The 21,711-nt window shown below is 37.3% G+C and overlaps 1 protein-coding gene across 2 annotated transcripts in view; it reads left to right on the top strand.

The window, feature by feature from the left end:
• RBM25 (RNA binding motif protein 25) overlaps positions 1–21,711 on the top strand; it is a 55,018-nt gene that overhangs the window by 26,812 nt on the left and 6,495 nt on the right. For both annotated transcript variants that reach the window (XM_024737789.1, XM_024737790.1), the window contains exons 7-18: positions 717–902; positions 2,604–2,657; positions 2,915–2,998; positions 6,479–6,765; positions 8,741–8,963; positions 9,073–9,162; positions 11,708–11,781; positions 13,282–13,432; positions 17,033–17,357; positions 17,736–18,010; positions 18,349–18,447; positions 19,470–19,517. In XM_024737789.1, coding sequence (XP_024593557.1) covers positions 717–902; positions 2,604–2,657; positions 2,915–2,998; positions 6,479–6,765; positions 8,741–8,963; positions 9,073–9,162; positions 11,708–11,781; positions 13,282–13,432; positions 17,033–17,357; positions 17,736–18,010; positions 18,349–18,447; positions 19,470–19,517 — 1,896 coding nt within the window. The remainder of the gene's footprint in view (positions 1–716; positions 903–2,603; positions 2,658–2,914; positions 2,999–6,478; positions 6,766–8,740; positions 8,964–9,072; positions 9,163–11,707; positions 11,782–13,281; positions 13,433–17,032; positions 17,358–17,735; positions 18,011–18,348; positions 18,448–19,469; positions 19,518–21,711) is intronic.

The following is a 21,711-nucleotide window of genomic DNA, read 5'->3' as shown; positions in this document are numbered from 1 at the left end:
TTGTTAAATGCTTAAGGGCAAGTTATTTTTTTAATTTTGAATTTTGTACCATCTAACATAGTATCTTGCATGGGGTAGGCTCTTAAGAGTTTGTTGAGCAAATTTAAGAAATAAATTTCTTAAATAAATAAACTAAGATCCCATACGCACAGCATATGGGATCTTAGTTCCCCGATCAGGGATCAAACCCGCGCTCCCTACAGTGGAAGTGCAGAGTCTTAACCACTGGACCGCCAGGGAAGTCGCTGTTTTTGTTTATTTTAAATGGTGGCTACCATAGTGTACATAAAATTGTATTTTGCTTTTTTCATGTAATAAAGTTTTCAACTTTGAATGAGTTATTCAGTAAACATCATTAGTCTGTGCAGGTATTGAGCAAGACAGTCTGAAAAATTGTGAAAGCTTTGCAGATGTGTAGTACTCTAGCCCTGTGATTTCAGTCTTTCTGTAGCTGGTTAGGGGTCAGAATGTTAACTATCAAGGGTAGAAAGGAAAAGAAAATCGTAAAGTACAGTGTATCGAAGGAAAAAACAATAAAACAAATGAAGTTTAGTTTTGTGAAGTTAGGAATAAATCCAAATCTGCATTTAATAGGACTGCAGAGGTGTTTGGGAGAAAACATGTTTGTTTTGTGTACTAACTTGTTTTAGAATGATTTTGATTTTCTTGTTTGATTTCCCCCTTCCCTCTCCTGAATCTGCCTTGTTTTTTTTAAGAATGCCAGGCCAGAAACTGTCACTAATGATGACGAAGAAGCCTTAGATGAAGAAACAAAGAGAAGAGATCAGATGATCAAAGGGGCCATTGAAGTTTTAATACGGGAATACTCCAGTGAGCTCAATGCCCCTTCGCAAGAATCTGACTCTCACCCCAGGAAGAAGAAGAAGGAAAAGAAGGAGGACGTATGTGTTACTGATTTCTGACAACAGAGTCATTCCTACAGTTTACATTTTGTACTGTCACTCTTGTGCTTTCATTATTTCCAACTTCTGAGGGGAAAGTAGAATGACTAGCGTTTATAACAATATACTGTTAAGGCTAATTTGACCATGTTTTACCAACTTCCTAATTTTTTTTACCACAATGTTCCTGTTTCGCATGTTTGAAATGCAGTGACATGGAAGCTTGTGCATATTTGTGGATTCATTAAGTAAGGGGAAAAAAAACCCCCCAGACTTGAGTGATGAATAGGAACTGATATTAAGGGACAAAGTAAGATTTTTTTTCCCCCTTTTGTCACAAAGGGGTTGGCCTTGTTTTGCCTTACTCCCTTATTATTTTTCTTCTGTCTCTGCTCCAAGCGGGATACCAGGTCTCATTCAGTGAGGATTTTGACCCATTTTCAAATTTTTAGCCACCTTGCCTTATAAGCCACATCTCATTTCCTTCCATGGACAGTAGTGCTATTGGCCTTATAACTGGAGTACTATGAAAGAACATCATGAGATGAAACACTCCTCCCCAGTGTATTATATCATCACCTACTTTTGTCATCCTAAGCTAATTGAACAATAGGGAGTCCAGGTTGAGAGAAAATGTTTGGTTTTCTTATATTCATTTAATTTGAATATACTTAGAGAAATTATAGGGAGTGTTCTTTAAAAATATTGAAAGTGTATTATATGAATGGATTGTATATGCCTTGGAAAAGTAGTACTATGAAACATATATTGTGATTTAATATCAAGGGGTAGTTATAGTTCATACTGTTTTGCATTTTATTGCCTTATTAGTCCATCTTCAGTTTTCTTCGTGGCCAGATACATCAGATACATTTTCTTTTTTTTATATAAATTTATTTATTACTTATTTTTGGCTGCATTGGGTCTTTGTTGTTGCGTGCGGCTTTCTCTAGTTGCGTCAAGTGGGGGCTACTCTTCGTTGTGCAGCTCGGGCTCTAGGTGCACGGGCTTCAGTACTTGTGGCTCGTGGGCTCTAGAGCGCAGGCTCAGTAGTTGTGGTGCACGGGCTTAGTTGCTCCATGGCATGTGGGATTTTCCCGGACCAGGGCTCGAACCCGTGTTCCCTGCATTGGCAGGCGGATTCCCAACCACTGCGCCACCAGGGAAGCCTCAGATACATTTTTATTACTTGGCTTGTTCTTCCTCATGGGGCCATAAGAACCTGTCTAGTGAACTGCCAATCACTGGGAATGGTAATTGGTAAGAGTCAGTCAGGTATAGGGTAATTAAGACCTGTAGGGTTTGTTCTTCCTCTTCCCCCATTAATGGCAAAGGAGAAAATAATTTGACATATTTGTCTGATACGGGTTGGGAGGAGAGAATCCAAGGAATTCTGCTCTATGGCAGGAATTACGGGTAAATTTTGTTGTTATGATTGTTTCCTCTGTCTTGGAAGGAATCAAGGAAGAAGCACTGCTAGTGCGAGACCCTCCTTATTCCACTGGTTGGGGGTGTTGGAGGGAGAGGAAGTGGTGGGTCATGGGAGGGGTTATAGAGTGAGTGAAATCTTTTTTATTATCAAGTAATTTGAAATCAAGAAAATTACAGAAATCTTGCTTACAGTATAAACATAGAAAATTGTTTTTCAGAGTAATATGAACGCTTATTTGTTTGTTTTAATCTTTGTGGATTTTTCCGCAGATTTTTCGCAGATTTCCAGTGGCCCCACTGATCCCTTATCCACTCATCACTAAGGTTAGTTTACATTATAGACTTTGGCAATAACTTACGTTTACTGCTAATTGCCAGATTTGTGATTCTTGTCTCTCTAACTCTTTACTATTTAACTTAGATTGTTGGATTTGTTACTACATAAGTTTTTTATTTACTCCTGTCTTTTGTAAAACCTGTACAGAAAAAAAAACCTGTACAGAACATCTAACCTTTAATTTCTGTCTGTATCAGTGTAGATTGATCATTATGCATTCCCACCTGTCCCCCTTGTCTTTTAGGAGGATATAAATGCTATAGAAATGGAAGAAGACAAAAGAGACCTGATATCCCGAGAGATCAGCAAATTCAGAGACACACACAAGGTAGTATTCTTGTTTTTTTCACTTGATACCAATCTAGACTTTTTACAGAATCCAAAGCAAACAGACAAAAAAAGAAAAATCAACCTTACAGTAGAATATAATTTTAAATGCTTTTTATATAGGTTTAATTGATATTTAGATAGAAACAAAGAAACAGAAGACCATTACCATATTAGTGTTGTCCTTGGCATATTGTACGTAGCTTTTTCAGTTACTGACTACTCTGCAGTCATCTCACTTTAATATGAATAAAAGCTAGTTTTATTTTTAGATTTCAACATAAACATCAAGGTCAGATTTAAACTAGATTCAAGGGGGCAGCAGAATAACATACACTGTAGTGTATTTCTGGGGGCAGTTATTTAACTTAATCTTAGGAAAACCTTTTCTTTAGAGCTGAGATTAAAATTTAAGATTATATTTGTATAGATTTGAGAGGGGGAGATTTTAAAAAGTAGGTCAGTGGTTACCAGACTTACCAAATTTTAGATGCATGGAAGAACTGTAAATTCCCATAAAGCTAATCTATTCATTGACCCCCACCATTATGATAGAGATCATATGGTGACTAATGCAAGATGAAACTCTCAGCTTGGAAAGTAACAAGGAATAGGATGTAAGTATGAGCTTCTGTTTTTTATTATATTTATGGATGCCCCCTCAGAAAAATATGCAAAGGGGTAACTGGCTTGGAAATGGGTATTTGTTCATAGTAAATCCCACTCACGAGTTTTGCCTATTGAAAGCTTCTCTCAATGACAGTGCATCTGTGAATGTTCCCTGGTGTTGAAGGTGATGCTTATGGACGGTGAAATGCAAACACTGCGTGAAATGTATTTTGATGTTAGAGATAATAAGATGTTACTGGTTCTTTCCTAAGATTGAGTGACCTTTAACTCAGTGAGATGTTAAATGTTCATTTTTTCTTTTATTTAATCTTACTTTTTCTTATAGCTTTCGAAATCCCATGTTGACAATTAATGCCATCGAATCGATGCTGCTGAACACATTATATCATGATGCCGAGCCCTAGCTCACATACACAGGGCCTTTTCAGGAATTAAGTATGTCTAAAAGCACAACTGTAGTTCTCCCAGATTAATTTTGAGAGTTAAAAAGTTAGTCCATGGAAGTCATTTTAGAGGAATGCTTTTGGTTAGGTTCAGTACTCAAAATTTTCTGAGCAAGCTTGAAAATGGTATACAGTGTGTGTGTGGTTTACCCCCTTTTATTTGTTAAATCCTGTCATGTCATTGGTAAAGTATAAGGAAATCATGTTTTAAAAAATTAATTCAAAAGGTAATTGCTTCAGAGTTTGAGAAGCTGTCAGGCCTTTGACTGCCTTACACGTATTTCACTGTGGGGAGAATGTTTTGAATTTCCAAAATGTGTTTTAAAAATAAAAATCAAAGTGAAAAAGAAAAACAGTTTTTTTTATTGGGTGGTATGGTTAAAGGGGATATTTGAAACTTCGGTAACAAAAATTGAGCTCAGTGAACCTTTGCATGTTTTGGAATGAGTTTATTAAATAACCACAGACTGTCAGGGTATCAGCGTGGCAGGGGGCGTCCATTTACAGCACGGACGAGTCTGAAGAGAGAATAAGGTAAGATTTATGATTTTTTTTTTTTCTGTCCTTTCCTCTTCATTATTTCACTACTTTCTTATGTCTTTTTAGACCACCTCATTTTCTCTTTCTCCAGTCTTTGTCTTAAAAAATATATACGTGTGTGTGTGTATCTATTTACTGCATACATAATCTAATATAATCTTTTAGAATTGCATTTAATATGGACAAGATTCACTCACTTTTTCATTTACTTAGAACAAAACTTTTGAAATGAGTTCTAAACAAATCATTTACATAAGTGGAACTATACATTTAAGAAATAAGTAGTGTAGTGAATAGGCAAGCATAAAACAATTGAGGGACTCTACAAAAGAAATTATTATTGGAACAGCTAAAATAATCTGTAAGTATTTATTATCTCAGAAATAAACAAATTTCTTTATAAGTGTATGACACTGAGGTAAGTTTTATGTAGTCTAGCCTCATTTTACAATACACATTTTTTTATTCCATTATAGTACTGTTTCAAAAATTAGAATTTACCCCTTTAAATAGTTTTCAGTTTCTGTCCTCTTTTTGCCATTTCTTTTCTCTTCCCTTTGTAATTTCAATGTATTCAGTATTGGCTTGGCCTGCGTTCCATTTTGATATAAGACTGGCACCACAGCTGAATATATTGATTTCTCATGCATTAGCTTTTCTTTCGTAATCTTCTATCAGTTCTCTGATCCATGAGCAAGAGAAAGAGAGTATAACAGGTAAGATTGCTTTTTAAAGTTGTTTTAAATGCTTTACATGACTGAGAAAAGAAAAAAATGCACATTTTATTGTTGTCATTTAAATTTCATTTCGGTGACACTAAACATGGAACCAAAGGAAAAATGTTTTGTTTTTGTTTCGTTTTTCCTGTTCGGGGTATTTTTTTTTCTGAGTTTGTGTAGAAACCGTGTGGTGCACTGGTAATCTTGTCAGGGTACAAACTTGGTCTGAATGTTATTTGGTTTATTTGTGAACCATGTACTTGCTCTTCCTCCCAGAAGCGTAGCTTGTAGGCAAGGTTAATCCAGTGTTGGCGATCCATGTCCTAGCACAGCATCTGTAAGTTAATACGCGATCGTTCCTTCCAAGGATGGATTTATCACTGTGAATGTATTTTCATTGTCTCCTAGGCATAATGGGCATAAATGCGTTGCTTTTAACATTAAGCCAAAAATTAATTAAATAAAAATATTATGATTATGCACATTTTTTGCTTGAAGCGAGTGATTTTCAAACTTTTTGTATTTGGTGGGCTGTCCATCTTGTAATGGTGGGAGTAAATGTTTCCATAGGTGATAGGGCAGATATTGGCTGAATTCAGCTTGTCTTTTGGAGGGTGGGCAAACCAGAGGGCAGAAGATTATTTAGTTGCATTCCAGTGACCTGACTCTCTTCCCCCACCTCCCCTTTAAAACACTCAACTAATAATCGTTAGGTAATGGGAAGTCTGGGGTTGTAGTAGCAGCAGTAGTCCCACTGATTTAAAGAAATTCATAATGGGAAGAATTACATTGTAGCCAAGTGATTGTATTTCTAGAAATTACTATGAACCATCACACTCCTCGTGGTCATTTTAGTTACTACATAATCATTGAGTGGTCAGCCACACTTGACACAATCTCCCAGCATCCAAGATTGGAGATTCCTGGTCTGTTTAGAGTGTATGGTTTTGCACGAAATCTATCTAGGCTTGTGATTGCTTCAGTTTTATTTGTTAAGTAAAACCACAAGTATTTAATATTAAAGTACCAGTGGTTTGGGTTTGTTTTTTGGTTTTTTTTTGTCGTTCCCAATATTGGGCTTTGCGCCGGGAAAAGTCTGAATACTGGAGCTATAGAGTTAACTCTAAAAGTACTTTTATTGGTTTCTAGAAACTGGAAGAAGAGAAAGGCAAAAAGGAAAAAGAAAGACAGGAAATTGAGAAAGAACGGAGAGAAAGAGAGAGGGAGCGTGAAAGGGAACGAGAAAGGCGAGAACGGGAACGAGAAAGGGAAAGAGAACGTGAACGAGAAAAGGAGAAGGAACGGGAGCGGGAACGAGAACGGGATAGGGATCGTGACCGGACAAAAGAGAGAGATCGAGATCGGGATCGAGAGAGAGATCGGGACCGTGATCGAGAAAGGAGTTCAGATCGGAATAAGGATCGCAGTCGATCAAGGTAAGGCTTTATGGAAGTTACTGTGTGCTTGATAGCTTTAATAGAACTGCAGGTTAGTACTCTTCTTGGGCCATTTGCATGGATGTAGTGATAGAACTTCCTGAGACACGAAGCATACCTGGCTTGCTGTCTCACACACATGTAAAATATTGATTAAGGGCTTCCCTGGTGGTGCAGTGTATAAGAATCTGCCTCCCAGCGCAGGGGACACAGGTTCAATCCCTGGTCCGGGAAGATCCCACATGCCGCGGAGCAACTAAGCCCATGCACCACAACTACTGAGCCTGCACTCTAGAGCCCGTGAGCCACAACTACCGAAGCCCGCGTGCCTAGAGCCCGTGTTCCGCAATAAGAGAAGCCACCGCAATGAGAAGCCTGCGCACCGCAATGAAGAGTAGCCCCCACTCACCGCAACTAGAGAAAGCCTGCACACAGCAACGAAGACCCAACACAGCCAAAAGTAAATAAACTAAAAAAAAAGAAAAATATATTGGTTAAATTAACAATTTTCAACTTCAGTGTTAGTTTCGGTCTGAAGCCAGTTTTTATACAGATCCAGCACACACCAGCCGTCCACCCAGTGTTTTGGATAGACATGATTCCTTGTTCTCTCACTTGGTCAGTGGGCATTTTCTCTAGTCACTGTTTGATTGAGGTCCCCTGTAGTGGGAAATCGGCTCTAGTACCACTGCTTTTAGCTCCTGGTGTCTGTTTGGTCCTATAGCCCACTGCATGGCCACAACTTAACCTCCCAGGCTCTAAGTTTACTGTTTCTTTATGGCTTCTAGTAATTTATTTCACTTTGGTTTGGTTTTATGTAAATTTTTTTCATAATTATACTGAATTTATATGACATATCTCAAATTCTTGAGGAATGAGGTAGAGCAAAAGTGAACAAAGGAAGTGGAGAAGGGCGTGAGTAGAAGGAAGCCAGTAGACGGAGGGAGGAGAGGAAATCCCACCTTTTTTTTTTTCCCAAGCTAGTTTTCAAATATACATTACTGGGTTGAGATATTATTCTACCTGATTATAGCTGAAGGGAGGTCCACCGGTTGCTGGAACTGGAATTCAGGACTCTTATTATCTTTAGTGGGCATTAAAATCCTTCCCTTCCTTCTTCCACTGGAATAACCATTATTCTCTTGAATAACCACTATTGAGAATTTGACACGTATTAAAATGAGTGGTTTTATACTTTTACTACAGTGTACTGTTTCATATCATATATATACATAAATTTGTATAATTATATCCATGGGATCACAAATCTGCAGTTTTGTTTTATCACTCTGAATTAAATACTTGAGAACTTTTTATTGCTGATAGATGTACAGTTGACCCTTGAACAATGCTGGGGTTAGGGGTGCCGACCCTCTGTGCAGGCAAAAATTCGAGTATAACTTATAGTTGGCCCTCTGTATACACAGTTTTCCATATCTGCGGTTCTTCGTCCATGGATTCAACCAATTGTGGATTCAACCTACCTCGGATTGTGTAGTACTGTAGTATTTACTATTGAGAAAACTCTGTGTATAAGTGGACCTGCACAATGCAAACTCATGTTGTTCAAGAGTCAGCTGTAGTTCTAGTTTACCCATGCAACATGCCAGAATGCTCTTTGCTTCTCACCTTTGCCAATATCTGTATTCCTTGATCACTAGTGAAGTAGACTATCTTGTAACTAACATGTTCGTTGGCCCTTAGTATTTCTCATATCTAGGTTTTTTTGTTTGTTTTCTGAGATGCTGATAAGCATTAACATTGAGTTTAGAAAGCAGTTCAGAATTTGGGGCCAGGATTATATTCTACGTCTTTCTGACTTGTAAAGAGGAGTTTACAATTCTGCAGAAACCAAATGCTAAATTCTGGCTAGTGAGTTTATATATTATTTCATAATATATGTTGTCCGACTTTCTCTTGGGTTTAAACGAAAACACAAAGACTGACCGATTTTTTAAATCTTTTGTTTACGTAGAGAAAAGAGCAGAGATCGTGAAAGGGAACGGGAGAGGGAAAGAGAGAGAGAGAGAGAACGGGAACGAGAAAGAGAACGAGAGCGAGAGAGAGAGCGAGAAAGGGAACGGGAGCGCGAGAGAGAAAAAGACAAGAAGCGGGACCGAGAAGAGGATGAGGAAGATGCATATGAACGAAGAAAACTTGAAAGAAAGCTCCGAGAGAAAGAGGCTGCTTATCAAGAGGTAAGTTGAAGGAAAGCTTTTATTCTTAAATCTTGGTACTTAGTAGGTTAGTCAAAAATTTTAGAACCCTTTGTACACATTTTTAAGCTTTGACAATTTTTTTTTTTAGCGCCTTAAGAATTGGGAAATCAGAGAACGAAAGAAAACCCGGGAGTATGAGAAAGAGGCTGAAAGAGAAGAAGAAAGAAGAAGAGAAATGGTAATTTTCTTGGTTAAAAATAAGTGATTTTTCAGAGCAAAATCAGATCAAATCTTTATTGTTAAGTAGAAGTGACTTTATAGTTAAAAAGTATGAGCTCCCAGTATAGATAATTTTTATATATTTCAAGTAGCTTTGGGACAATTTCAGTACACCAAAATGTTTTTCCCTCCTATTTTTCACATTTTTGCTCCCTATAAACTAAATTACCATTTGGCATACTGTCAAAGTAAATCTGTCATAGTATAAAATGAGAATTTATAGACCTTTCTTTGATTAAGAATCTGCAGTATTTTTGAATTTCAAGAGGCTTTGATATTCTGTATTAGTGTAGTACATTTGGATGAAGGAAATAGTCTCATGAGAAGACCTGTTTTTAGAAATCAAAATTATTGACTTCAGTATATAGCGCTTATAAATTATTGTTTTTCCTTATGTTACTACATTATCCTTCCTTTTAACTACATGATAATCATAAAAATGAATGTTGTTTTTTTTCATTTACACTGTTTGATAGACTGTAACAGTGAAAGCAATTGGCCAAGGTTGTTACCGAAGTAAAATGACAAAAAGATAATTTATTTTTTCATAGTACTTGCTTCAGTATTATGTTCCATATGTTCTATCATTGCCAGAAGTTCATGAAGGTTTCTTTATCTCCAGTTTGGAGATTATTCTTCCAAAAACATTACTGAAGTTAGGAATCTTCTTCAAATAGCTTTTGAACCTGAGACATAGAGGAAATTTTTGTAAGTAACCAAAAGAGTGCATGCAGCAACTAGATAGATAGTATAGTTTTCCGGATGGTAGGTCTTCTAAGGTCCTACAGTTATTTAAAATAATTTGATTTCCCTGGATTGTAGCTCCCATTCTAGAATTTCTTCTTAAACCGTAGGTTAGAAAATAGAGAATAATATAGTAAGAGACATAAAATTATTTGAAGAAGTGATTCCAATTCCTGCAAGCAAATCTGAAACCTGTTTTTCTAGAGAAAAATTTCCTATTAGTTATCTTTTGCTTGAGAGCTTAAAAAAATATCCAGTTAGAAAAGCAGTTACTTGCTCATTAAAAAATGTTCAAGTAGCAGAAGTGTATAGTGTAAAAAGTCACCTCATGAAAGGTGACTTATGTTAATACTTTAGTATGTACATTATGGGCCTTCCTGTGTGTGTGTGTGTGTGTGTGTGTGTTTATTTATTTGGCTGCATTGGTTTTCGTTGCTGCATGCGGGCTTTCTCTAGTATGTCGAGCAGGGACTACTCTTCGCTGTGGTGCGCGGGCTTCTCATTGGGGTGGCTTCTCTTGTTGCAGAGCACGGGCTCTAGGCACATGGGCTTCAGTAGTTGCGTGGACTCGGTAGTTGCGGCTCATGGGCTCTAGAGCGCAGGCTCAGTAATTGTGGCGCACGGGCCTAGTTGCTCCGTGGCATGTGGGATCTTCCCAGACCAGGGTTCAAACCTGTGTGCCCTGTATTGGCAGGCAGGTTCTTCTTAACCACTGCCCCACCAGGGAAATCCCCTGTGTTTTATTTAGATATTTGTAAATACTGTCATCGCTACCTGACAATCTACTTAAATGCATTTGACAGATTTTGTGCTAGGTACTGGGTGTACAAGAATAACTAATGCTTCAAACTCTTAAACAATTGGGTAGTATTGTCAGAGAGATGAACTGGTTGCTGTATTGTGTGTGTGAGTGTTTAAGGTATGATAATGGTGTGTTCACAGTATTTTGGGAGTGGAGTACAGAGAAGGTGATTAATTTTGTCTGGGGGAAGGAGTTGGTCATGGATAGATGGTTATATTGGGGAAATCTTTAGAAAGGTGTAACATTTGAACTGGATGAAATGTGTTAATATTTTACTGTAGTCAGAAACCTACATCTGCTTTGTATATAATATTGTTGGTATAGTAGATAGAGATGTAGATTATAAATACTCATTTTAAAGTGTTTATGTCTGTATATTAGATATAATATAATTAGATACAATTTCTGTGAAATATAATAGTTGTTGTATTTAAAATTCCAAAAATAGGAGTAAGAGATTCATGTACTTTCATGGTTTGTGTACTCAAAGTTAGGCAGGCATTACCTTTCGATTGATGCATAAACGTGATTTAAATTTTTAATCCTGCAATTCATAAAAACTACTTGTACCATCATCTACCTATAAACGAAACATAAAATATTTTTGTCCAGTTAACAGATTCAATAAGATAACCTTCAGTTTTCTTTCTTGGTGTGCTTAGGTTTCATTAGAAAAAAATTACTGTACTTTGAAGTGTATCTTCATAGAGAAAATTTATTGTAGCATACCATCAGTATATGTGGCTTTCATTTCATGGATAAGCCCTAAATCTGACTTGCTTTTAAGAGTAAAAGATTTTAAAAACCTAATGTTACTTACATTTAATATATAAGTTTATGAGAATGAAAAAGTTCAAGTGGTATGGATAAGAAAAATCTATTCCTAAGAAAGGGCGAGGGGGTAATCTAAATTAATTTTATGTTAATTTTGCACACTTTGTCCTTCATTTCCTCAAAGGCAAAAGAAGCTAAACGACTAAAAGAATTCTTAGAAGATTATGATGATGATAGAGATGATCCCAAATATTACAGGTAAAGAAGCCTTGCTTTATGAACTCATACTGTCAGCTTTTTATTAGCTGTATTTTCTCTTGTCTACAAGGGAGTGCAAGTTCACTCAGTGGAATAAGAAAGAAATCTTTGACTTCATCTTGTAATTATCCCCATAGTTGATAATGCTGTTTTCCAGGGGTCCGGGCCTGTTATAAAAGAATTGACAATTCTATGCACCTTCTTTGGAGGAAGGTTCATAATAGTATTGTGACAAATTAACTTTTCTTCCTGTGTTTTATTATTTATTTATTTATTTATTAAAATGTGTGTTTGTTTATTTATTTTGACTGCACTGGGTCTTAGTTGTGGCATGCAGAATCTTTAGTTGCGGCATGCAGGCTCTTAGTTGATGCATGCATGCGGGATCTAGTTCCCCAACCAGGGATTGAATCCCGGCCCCCTGCATTGGGAGTGCGGAGTCTTACCCTCTGGAGCACCAGGAAAGTCCCTCATGTGTTTTAAAGAACTTCAGTTTTTATAGCAAATTATAACTTGCCTGTATGACTATCTAAGGTGGCCTAGAAATTTTTGTCTTCAAGGATTTCTAGAGTGCTACATAGTAATCTGAACACCCTCCCGCCCTCCTTCACCCAATTGCTATACTATTATGAAGTGAGAGTTGTGGAGCCTGCATTTCCTGATATCTGTTCCCGTGGCATTTCTAAACTGTTCTCATTCTTCTAACATTTATGGCACTTTGGTAAAATTGTTTGCTTTGTTCTGCTCCCTCCACTCCAAACTATAATTTCCCTAAGGTTATGAAGAATATTTTGATTTTTTTCTCATGTGCCTGGCATGATACAGTCATGTAGTGAATGCATTTAATATATATAATTTAATACACTGTAGCTGAAATAATCAAAACATTGGATTAACACTTTAAATTGAATGAATGCCAAGGATTTGACTTTGTAGAAAATGCAAAGTAAAATTATTGAATCATAGATTAGCAGTACATTATTTCAACATTCTGAGATATAATAAAGTGCTAAATAGAACCTCTGCTTTCTCTTGATTATGCCCTGCTTCTTCTGTTAATTTATTTTTTTCCCCACAAGGAAAAGAGTTGATTTAAATTGAAGGTACAAAACTAATATTTGGGATATTAATGCTCCTTGTATTAATTTTTCACAACTTGGCCTCCAAGACAACACAGATTACCTGTTAGTTTCCCTGTGGAATAGGTATAAAATGAGAGCATTCTTCCCTCTGAAAGCTACTTTTTTACTTGTAGATACTCTTTTAGAATGACTTAAGAATGAGGCATGGTGATAACGTGACAAGACAGTGCTGACTTAGTAAACATTAACATGCAGAGAGCACACTGTCTTGGGTGTTCTACAGTAGATATAGAGCATTAAGACAGTCTTCAGTCTCTTAGCATGCAGCTGTTAGTATGGAAAGAACTTGCTTTTGGAGACATTATGTGTAGTAGTTTAGACCTGAGTATTAAATAAGGCCTGTTATTTACTTTTGCAGAGGAAGTGCTCTTCAGAAAAGGTTGCGTGATAGGGAAAAGGAAATGGAAGCAGATGAACGGGATAGGAAGAGAGAGAAGGAAGAGCTAGAGGAAATCAGGCAGCGCCTTTTGGCAGAAGGGCACCCGGATCCAGATGCAGAGCTCCAGAGGGTAAGATACTATGATATCCATAACAATATTCTTTTAAGGCTATTATGTCATCTTAAGCCAGCCAACTATGATATAGTTTAGTTTATAAGGGAAATGTTTACACTCCATGCATCTTGCTATTTTGGGGGAGGATATTAGTATTTTTTTCTTTATTTTATTATGTAAGTCATCAATATTAGTTGATTTACAGCTTTATTTTCAACATCTTCTATATGTCTTACTCCTTTATTTCTGTGAAGTATTACTTATTAAGTGAATGTCTTTTCATGGAACTTTGCTAGAAACTGTCCTTCCTATATGTGCTCTGACATTTAATGACTTTTGTAGTTTGAATTCTCTCATTACCGCCCTAAATATTTTATTTCCAAAATAAAGATGTTTTCGTGAACAGCTTATCATTTAAAAAGAAAAAGACTGTCATAGGACATGGCATACCCATTCTTGCTTTTAAGAATAGTGTCATGTTAGAAAAGTTCTTAGTGTATCACAGATCTTAATACTATAAATTCTTCATATCAACTTTAAAAAATCTGTTATATGCTATTAACAGGAACCATGTCTTCTTACATGTCCCTTTTATTTTTCAAAATAAAATAGTGTTATTTTTTTCTGTTAAGTAGTTACATAAGTAAATAGAAAGTTCAGACAACATAGAACACAGTAATGAAGAAATTAAAAACTGGCTGATTTCTTATAACCCCCCTCACACATAAGTTTTATAAGTGGGAATATTGTTACGTGCACTTTTTTTCTAATGTGCTTTTCTTTATTTTTAGATTTTTATTGACGTATAGTTGACATACAGTATTATATTAGTTTCAAGTGTACAACAGTGATTTGACATGTGTATACATTATGAATTGATCACCACGATAAGTCTAGTAACCATCTGTCACCATACCAAGTTATTATAACAATATTGACTATATTCCCTATGGTGTATGTTACATTCCCCATGAGTTATTTTATAAGTGGAAGTTGGTACCTCTTTTTTTTTTTTTTTAAGATGTTGGGGGTAGGAGTTTTAGTTATTTATTTATTTTTGCTGTGTTGGGTCTTTGTTTCTGTGCGAGGGTTTTCTCTAGTTGTGGCAAGTGGGAGCCACTCTTCATCGCGGTGCGCGGGCCTCACTATCGCGGCCTCTCTTGTTGCGGAGCACAGGCTCCAGACGCGCAGACTCAGTAGTTGTGGCTCACGGGCTTAGTTGCTCCGCGGCATGTGGGATCCTCCCAGACGAGGGCTTGAACCCGTGTCCCCTGCATTAGCAGGCAGATTATCAACCACTGTGCAACCAGGGAAGCCTGGAAGTTTGTACCTCTTAATCCCCTTCACGTTTTTGCCCTACCCCCCCATCCTGCTCCCCTCTGGTGACCACCAGCTTGTTCTCTGTATCTATGAGTCTGTTTCTGTTTTGTTTTGTTTTCTAATGTGCTTTTACTTCAGGTATAATCTTCCACCAAGAATTTCTCCAGTTTATAGTCCAGGTGTCTTTTTTTCATCATCATGGTAGTATTGTCAGTGTTTTAAATCCTTGCCATTATAACATTTAGGTTGGGGAATATTACTATGTTTTAATTCTCTGATTACCAGTGGGTTTGAATGCCTTGCAGATGGTTTAATGGTCATTGTACTTCCTTTGTGAGTTGATAAATGGTGTTATGCACAGATTTTAAATTTTTGTGTAGTTCAGGATACGTATTTTTACTTTTGTTTTTCCTGTGTTTGTTTCATGCTCAGAAAACTTGCTGATGTATTCATCCCAGTTTATAATGCTCTTATGATGTTTATTTTTTATTATATTTTGTAATTTCAGGGGGAGTGTTCATTTTGGTTTAGGAGTTTGACTTCAGAATTCTCCCTCCCGCCACTTCTTCCTTTTCCTGTTTGTGAATACAGAAGTGACTACCACCTTCAGCCATTACCAAGAAATATAAAATGATTATCTATGACCAGGCTGAGGATTTGAGTTGCCTCTTGTGTATTGTGTATACTATTGGGTTCTATTGGGTTGGCCAAAAAGTGCCTTTGGTTTTTAAGTAAAGTAAAAGACACATTTTTCATTTTCACCAAGAACTTTACTGAACGACGTATTCACCCTTTTGTTCGACCTACCTTCTGCCATTTTTCAGGCAACTTCATAATTCCATCTTCCTGAAACTTTTTATCTTTTTGAGCAAAGAACTGTTCCAGGTGCCTTTTACAGTCTTCCAGGGAATTGAAATTTTTTCCATTAAGAGAATTTTGTAAAGACCGAAGTAAATGGAAATCCGAAGGTGCAATATCTGGTGAATATGGGGAATGAATCAGAACATCCCAGCCAAGCTGTAACGGTTTTTGCCTGGTCATCAAAGAAACATGCAGTCTTGCGTTATCCTGATGGAAGATTATGCATTTTCTGTTGACTAATTCTGGACTTTTTTCGTCGAGTGCTGCTTTCAGTTTGTCTAATTGGGAGCAGTACTTGTTGGAATTAATTGTTTGATTTTCTGGAAGGGGCTCATATAATAGAAGGCTCCCAACCCCACGATATATACAACATCACCTTCTTTGGATGAAGACTGGCCTTTGGTGTGGTTGGTGGTCGTTAATTTTGCTTGCCCCACCATCTCTTCCGTTCCACATTATTGTACAGTATCCACATTTCATCACTCATCACAATATGTTTTAGAAACGGAACATTGTCATTATGTTTAATGAGAGAATCGCATGCAGGAATACGGTTAAGAAGTTTTTTTCGCTTAACTTACGTGGAACCCACACATCAAAGCGATTCACATAACCAAGCTGGTGCAAATGATTTTCAACGCTTGATTGGGATATTTTGAGTATGTTGGCTATCTCCTGCATGGTATAACGTTGATTGTTCTCAATGTCTCGATTTGATTGCTATCAGCTTGAACTGGTCTACCCAACCATGGAGCATCGTCCAGCGAGAAAGCTCCAACATGAAACTTTGCTGACCACTTTTGACATGTTCAGTCAGTCACAGCACCTTCTCCATACACGGCACAAATCTTTTTTTGCATTTCGGTTGCGTTTACCTTTCTTGAAATAATAAAGAGTAATATGCTAAAAATGTTGGGTTTTTCTTCCATCTTCAATATTAAAATGGCTACACAAAAATTCACCAATTTTGATGTCTTTTTTTTAAATGCACGCTGATATGACAGCTGTCACACACAGTCTAACAAAATTGTTTCGAATGAAGTTAAAGACAACTAAGTGCTACTAGAGCCAAAAAAAGCTGAACGAACCTTTTGGCCAACCCAATAAAATTTCTGATTATAATTTCTTTAATAAAGATATAAAAACATACTTTTTCATTTTGAATTAGCCAACTATTAGCAATTACCTTTGTTATCTCTGTAGAGTGTATACAGGCCACTGAAGATTGGTAATATATGTGAAATACTAAAAAATCATTTTGCAAAGTACCTAATATATTCTATAGATTTAGTTCTGATTATAGAAGGAGGCAATGTTTTGTTATTCCTAAGGAAGAAGAAAAATAGAGATATTGTGAAAGATAAAACATAGAGCTGGTTGGATTGAAGATAGTTGGGGTCTGTTTCAGCTGACCAGGTTATTTTCTGGTTTTAGATGGAACAAGAGGCTGAGAGGCGCAGACAACCACAAATAAAGCAAGAACCAGAATCAGAGGAAGAGGAAGAAGAAAAGCAAGAAAAAGAAGAAAAACGAGAGGAACCCATGGAGGAGGAAGAAGAGCCAGAGCAAAAGCCCTGTCTCAAACCAACTCTGAGGCCCATCAGTTCTGCCCCATCTGTTTCCTCTGCCAGTGGCAATGCAACTCCCAACACTCCTGGAGATGAGTCTCCTTGTGGTATTATTATTCCTCATGAAAATTCACCAGATCAACAACAACCTGAGGAGCATAGGCCAAAAATAGGACTGAGTCTTAAACTGGGTATGTTTGCATTTCGTTCCTCCTTTTTTCCTCCTTTCCCCCTCTACCCGCCACAACTACATAAATTTTGCCTTAAGGGAAAAATAAATATGTACTGCTTGGTAGGTAGTTAGAAAACTACTTTAAAAAAAAATGCCTTTCTAGCTCATGATTGTTTTCATAGTTCTGCTAGTGCTCCTGTATCTGCAGCTGCCCTGAGTTCTGAGAAGTGAAAAGTTAAATTTTCTAGCGCTTGTGATTAGTGAGTTATTTTTTATAGCTGGAATCTTCCTCTGAGGTTTGTGGAGGTATATTTACAGTGCTTTTTAGGCATGGTGGGTTGTAAAATGTAACATTTGAAAATTAAGTCATTGTGCTAACACAGTGTTTTTACTATAGGTGCTTCCAATAGTCCTGGTCAGCCTAATTCTGTGAAGAGAAAGAAACTACCTGTAGATAGTGTCTTTAACAAATTTGAGAATGAAGACAGTGATGATGTACCCCGAAAAAGGAAACTGGTTCCCTTGGATTATGGTGAAGATGATAAAAATGCTGCCAAAGGCACTGTGAACACTGAAGAAAAGCGCAAACACATTAAGAGTCTCATTGAAAAAATCCCTACAGCCAAACCTGAGCTCTTTGCTTATCCCCTGGATTGGTCTATTGTGGATTCTGTGAGTAGCAAATTGTATTTCATTATTTTATTGAAAGTTTTTGGTTTTGATTATAGCACACAAACTCAGTTCATTCCGTTTATGACAAATAGGGGTGATAAGGTGGCTAGAATCTTGACATGGTCAATAATAATAGATTATTGTGGAAATTCTTTTGGTACCTGAGGTCTTCATAAATTAGAAGCAAATAATTTCGTCTCGATACATATCTGTGTTAAGTCAACTTGTTAATGATCATACTGTATTTTAGCCTTAAGAAAAATTATGAAGTCATATAGGTTTTTTAAGTAAATGTAATAAAAAGCTCTTCAATTTAGTAACCATGCTTTATTTTATAGATATTGATGGAACGACGAATTAGACCATGGATTAATAAAAAAATCATAGAATACATAGGTGAAGAAGAAGCTACATTAGTTGATTTTGTTTGTTCTAAGGTTAGTCTTTTACTCTTTCGCCAATGTTTGTTATATACTTCAAAATGTTAGAGACTTTCTAAATTGAAAATTTTTACAGGGCCAAGTCAGTGATAATTTAGTTTTAATTACAAGAGTCATGGCTACTTAAGTGAACCCCTCTATACTATTTCAGACCCCATGCTGCATGCTTTCATTTCAGAGGGTCAGAGAGGACAGAATAGCTGGCTGCTGCCAATTTTGTTGTCTCCCTGCCCCTGAGAATGCTTTGCCACCCCCTTCTTGTCTTAATGGTTAGAATGTTGCTGAAGTACAGTTGAGGTTTTGTGGAGACAGCCAATAGCTTGTCTCAATTCTTTGTCAGTCATCCGTCCTTTGGAAAAGAAAGTATAGTGCCCTTCATAGTATAATAGTGGTGTTAACTGACTGATTACTGTGTGCCAGGCTTCTTTCCCGGGAGGTACGGTGTTAAGCATTTTGCAAGACTTCATCATCTTCAAACCTCCCAACAACCTTAGGAAGTGCAAGTTACTAACAGTATCCCCTTTCAATACATGAAGAAATTGAGGCTTAGGGAGAGATCGTGTCTTGACCATGGTTACATGATAAGTAGCCTGTAGAACTCATGCTCTTAACCACCAAGGTATACCACATCCTTTCATTGTCCCCTGAAGGCAAAGTATTTCTATAAAGGAATAGCTAATTGTGTTTTAAGGAAATGGTATTTTTCTACCAGTACTGCTCTTCTAACATTAGGCATAGCTAATTTAAGTGACCCTTTCCACTTGTCATTACTGTAGCATAAACACTTATAAGTCTGGATTTAAATTAGAAGACAAATAATGTGATGATTAAGATCCCAGGTTTTAGTGTCAGACTTTTATTGAAAAGAGGGAGATTCTGGGAATAAGAAATTTATAGAAAGGTTCTAAAGTCACAAGAAATTCTCATACTAGTTTGAGGGCACCTTAAAATTTTTTTTTTTACTGTATTGCTAATGTTTTATTTATTTTCAAAGTGACAGTTATTTTTTTTTCTCTTAGGTTATGGCTCATAGTTCACCTCAGAGCATTTTAGATGATGTTGCCATGGTAAGTTAGAAATCTACTGTTGTTAATATTTTAATTACACAGGGAGATCAGCTCAGTGCTTTGTGATGACCTAGAGGGATGGGATACGGAAGGTGGGAGGGAGGTACAAGAGGGAGGGGGTATGGGGATATATGTATGCATATAGCTGATTCACTTTGTTGTACAGCAGAAACTAACACAACATTGTAAAGCATTTATACTCCAATAAAGATGTGAAAAAAATTTTTAATTAATATCAGTGTGAACAAACTGACTTCTCTGAATTTGATTGAATTTCTCCTTGTGTTGGTTCCAGAATCTTTATGGGCCTGAATTAAAATTTGAACATGCATTAAGAGGTTAAAGGTGTTCATAGTAAGATATTATTAGACAACAGTAGAGTTAGGGTTTTTTTGTTTTTCTTTTTCCTTTGCGGTATGCGGGCCTCTCACTGTTGTGGCCTCTCCCGTTGCGGAGCACAGGCTCCGGACGCACAGGCTCAGCGGCCATGGCTCACAGGCCCAGCCGCTCCGCGGCATGTGGGATCTTCCCGGACCAGGGCATGAACCCGTGTCCTCTGCATCGGCAGGTGGACTCTCAACCACTGCGCCACTAGGGAAGCCCGAGTTAGGTTTTTTTTGATCATTCTCTCCCCTCCCCTGTTTCTGGTGTTTGTGTGTATAAATATAAATTCTGAATCTATTCATAAATTTAGAGACCATTTATTAAGTGTTTACTGGGTAGAGCAATGTGCTAGAAGCACAGAAAGGTGGAATATCTGCTCTTAAAGAACCAGCAGGGAAACAAGTGTACGAATATTGATACTATAATATCCTTAGTATAATGGGGATATATAAAAATGATCATGGGGGCAGAGGAGATGAGTAGTTAGGTGTTGACGGCAGTTAGGGAAACCATCACAGGAGTTACCATGTAAACTGAGACTTGAAGATTGTATTACTCTTTTGTCACTTGGGCAGGTGTCTGTTGGGTTGGCAGTAGTTAAACATCAAATCCCAAATTGCACTTAATTTGGATATTAGAGTTAGTGGTTGTGGTTGCATTGATTTTGTGAGAAAAGAAAGGAAGAGAATTGATGGTAAAGGTGAGAGAGTGATAGAATGGACTGTGAACTCCAGTCTAGGAAGAAAAGGAAATAATATCAGAACAGAGTTGGTGGTCTGAATGAATCAAAGACTGGTGGTTCCAGTGAAGCTGTGGGAGATGTGTTGGAATGAAATAACTGGAGAGAGAGGTTTAGTTAGAGAGTAGAATGTTTAAGAATGCAATTGGTAAATTAATCCAGATGATGGCAAGGTGCAAAGTATGGCCATGGGAGTTTCTGGGGCAGAGTTGATGTCATTGTTTAGAATATCAATGAACTTTAAGATGAGTTATAACACACAGAAATAGAAATTACTGTGTGTTGGGACTGGGATTGGAGAGAAATACAAGAACCAGCTGCCAGAGCACTCATTTAATGTGGATGAAAGATTAGATATTTGCTAGACAGCTGCTGTTGGAGTGAACCGGTGGTGTAATGAGATCTCGCGAACATCAGTGGAGATATTGTTTACTAGGCGAGAAACAATGAAGATCCAGCAGCTTCCCCTCTCTTGTGGAGACTAAAGCTTTGAAAGTGAGGAGCTTTCTCAGAAGGCCACAGGGGTGTCAGGGTCTTTAGGGGACGTATCACATTTTCAATTAAGGTAAGGAGATGAAAAGTCTAATTAAAGAAGTTGGGATAGCATAAAGTGGAATAGGGTCTAAAGGGCAGAGTGGGAAAGTAGCAACAGGAAGAAGAGTCAGAGAGGAAGAAGAAACGTCAAGCATGATGTGAGATGATAGGTGACCAGGGAAACTTTCATTTTGAGCTGCAATTAAAGTTGTCAGGGAGTACCATAGGAGGGTGCCTAACTAAAAGGAACTCTAAGGTCAAGATGTTATGTGTCCAAACACTATGTGATGTCTGAAGCCAGATAACATTAGTTTTCTGCTGCCTAGCTAGCCTAATGCATCTGTTGTCTAAAATTCCTGAAAAAACGTTTGTGAAAAGTTTGATGCCATAATTCTGAGCCTCAGATAAAAGGAGAAATGTGAATAGATCCCAGTCCTTAGGGATACAATCTGAACTTCCTTGACCTTCCAGCCTCTTCACAAAGTTATCCTTGAGTGAAGAGAGGGTTTTGTAGTTAGGCCTGAGTTAAGGAATTTA

This window comes from Neophocaena asiaeorientalis, unplaced genomic scaffold (genome assembly GCF_003031525.2).
Source record: "Neophocaena asiaeorientalis asiaeorientalis breed wild unplaced genomic scaffold, Neophocaena_asiaeorientalis_V1.1 scaffold49, whole genome shotgun sequence".
Taxonomy (NCBI): Eukaryota; Metazoa; Chordata; class Mammalia; order Artiodactyla; family Phocoenidae; genus Neophocaena; species Neophocaena asiaeorientalis.
The sequence above is the reverse complement of the archived record's forward strand: the minus strand, read 5'-3'. Positions and strand labels throughout refer to the sequence as shown.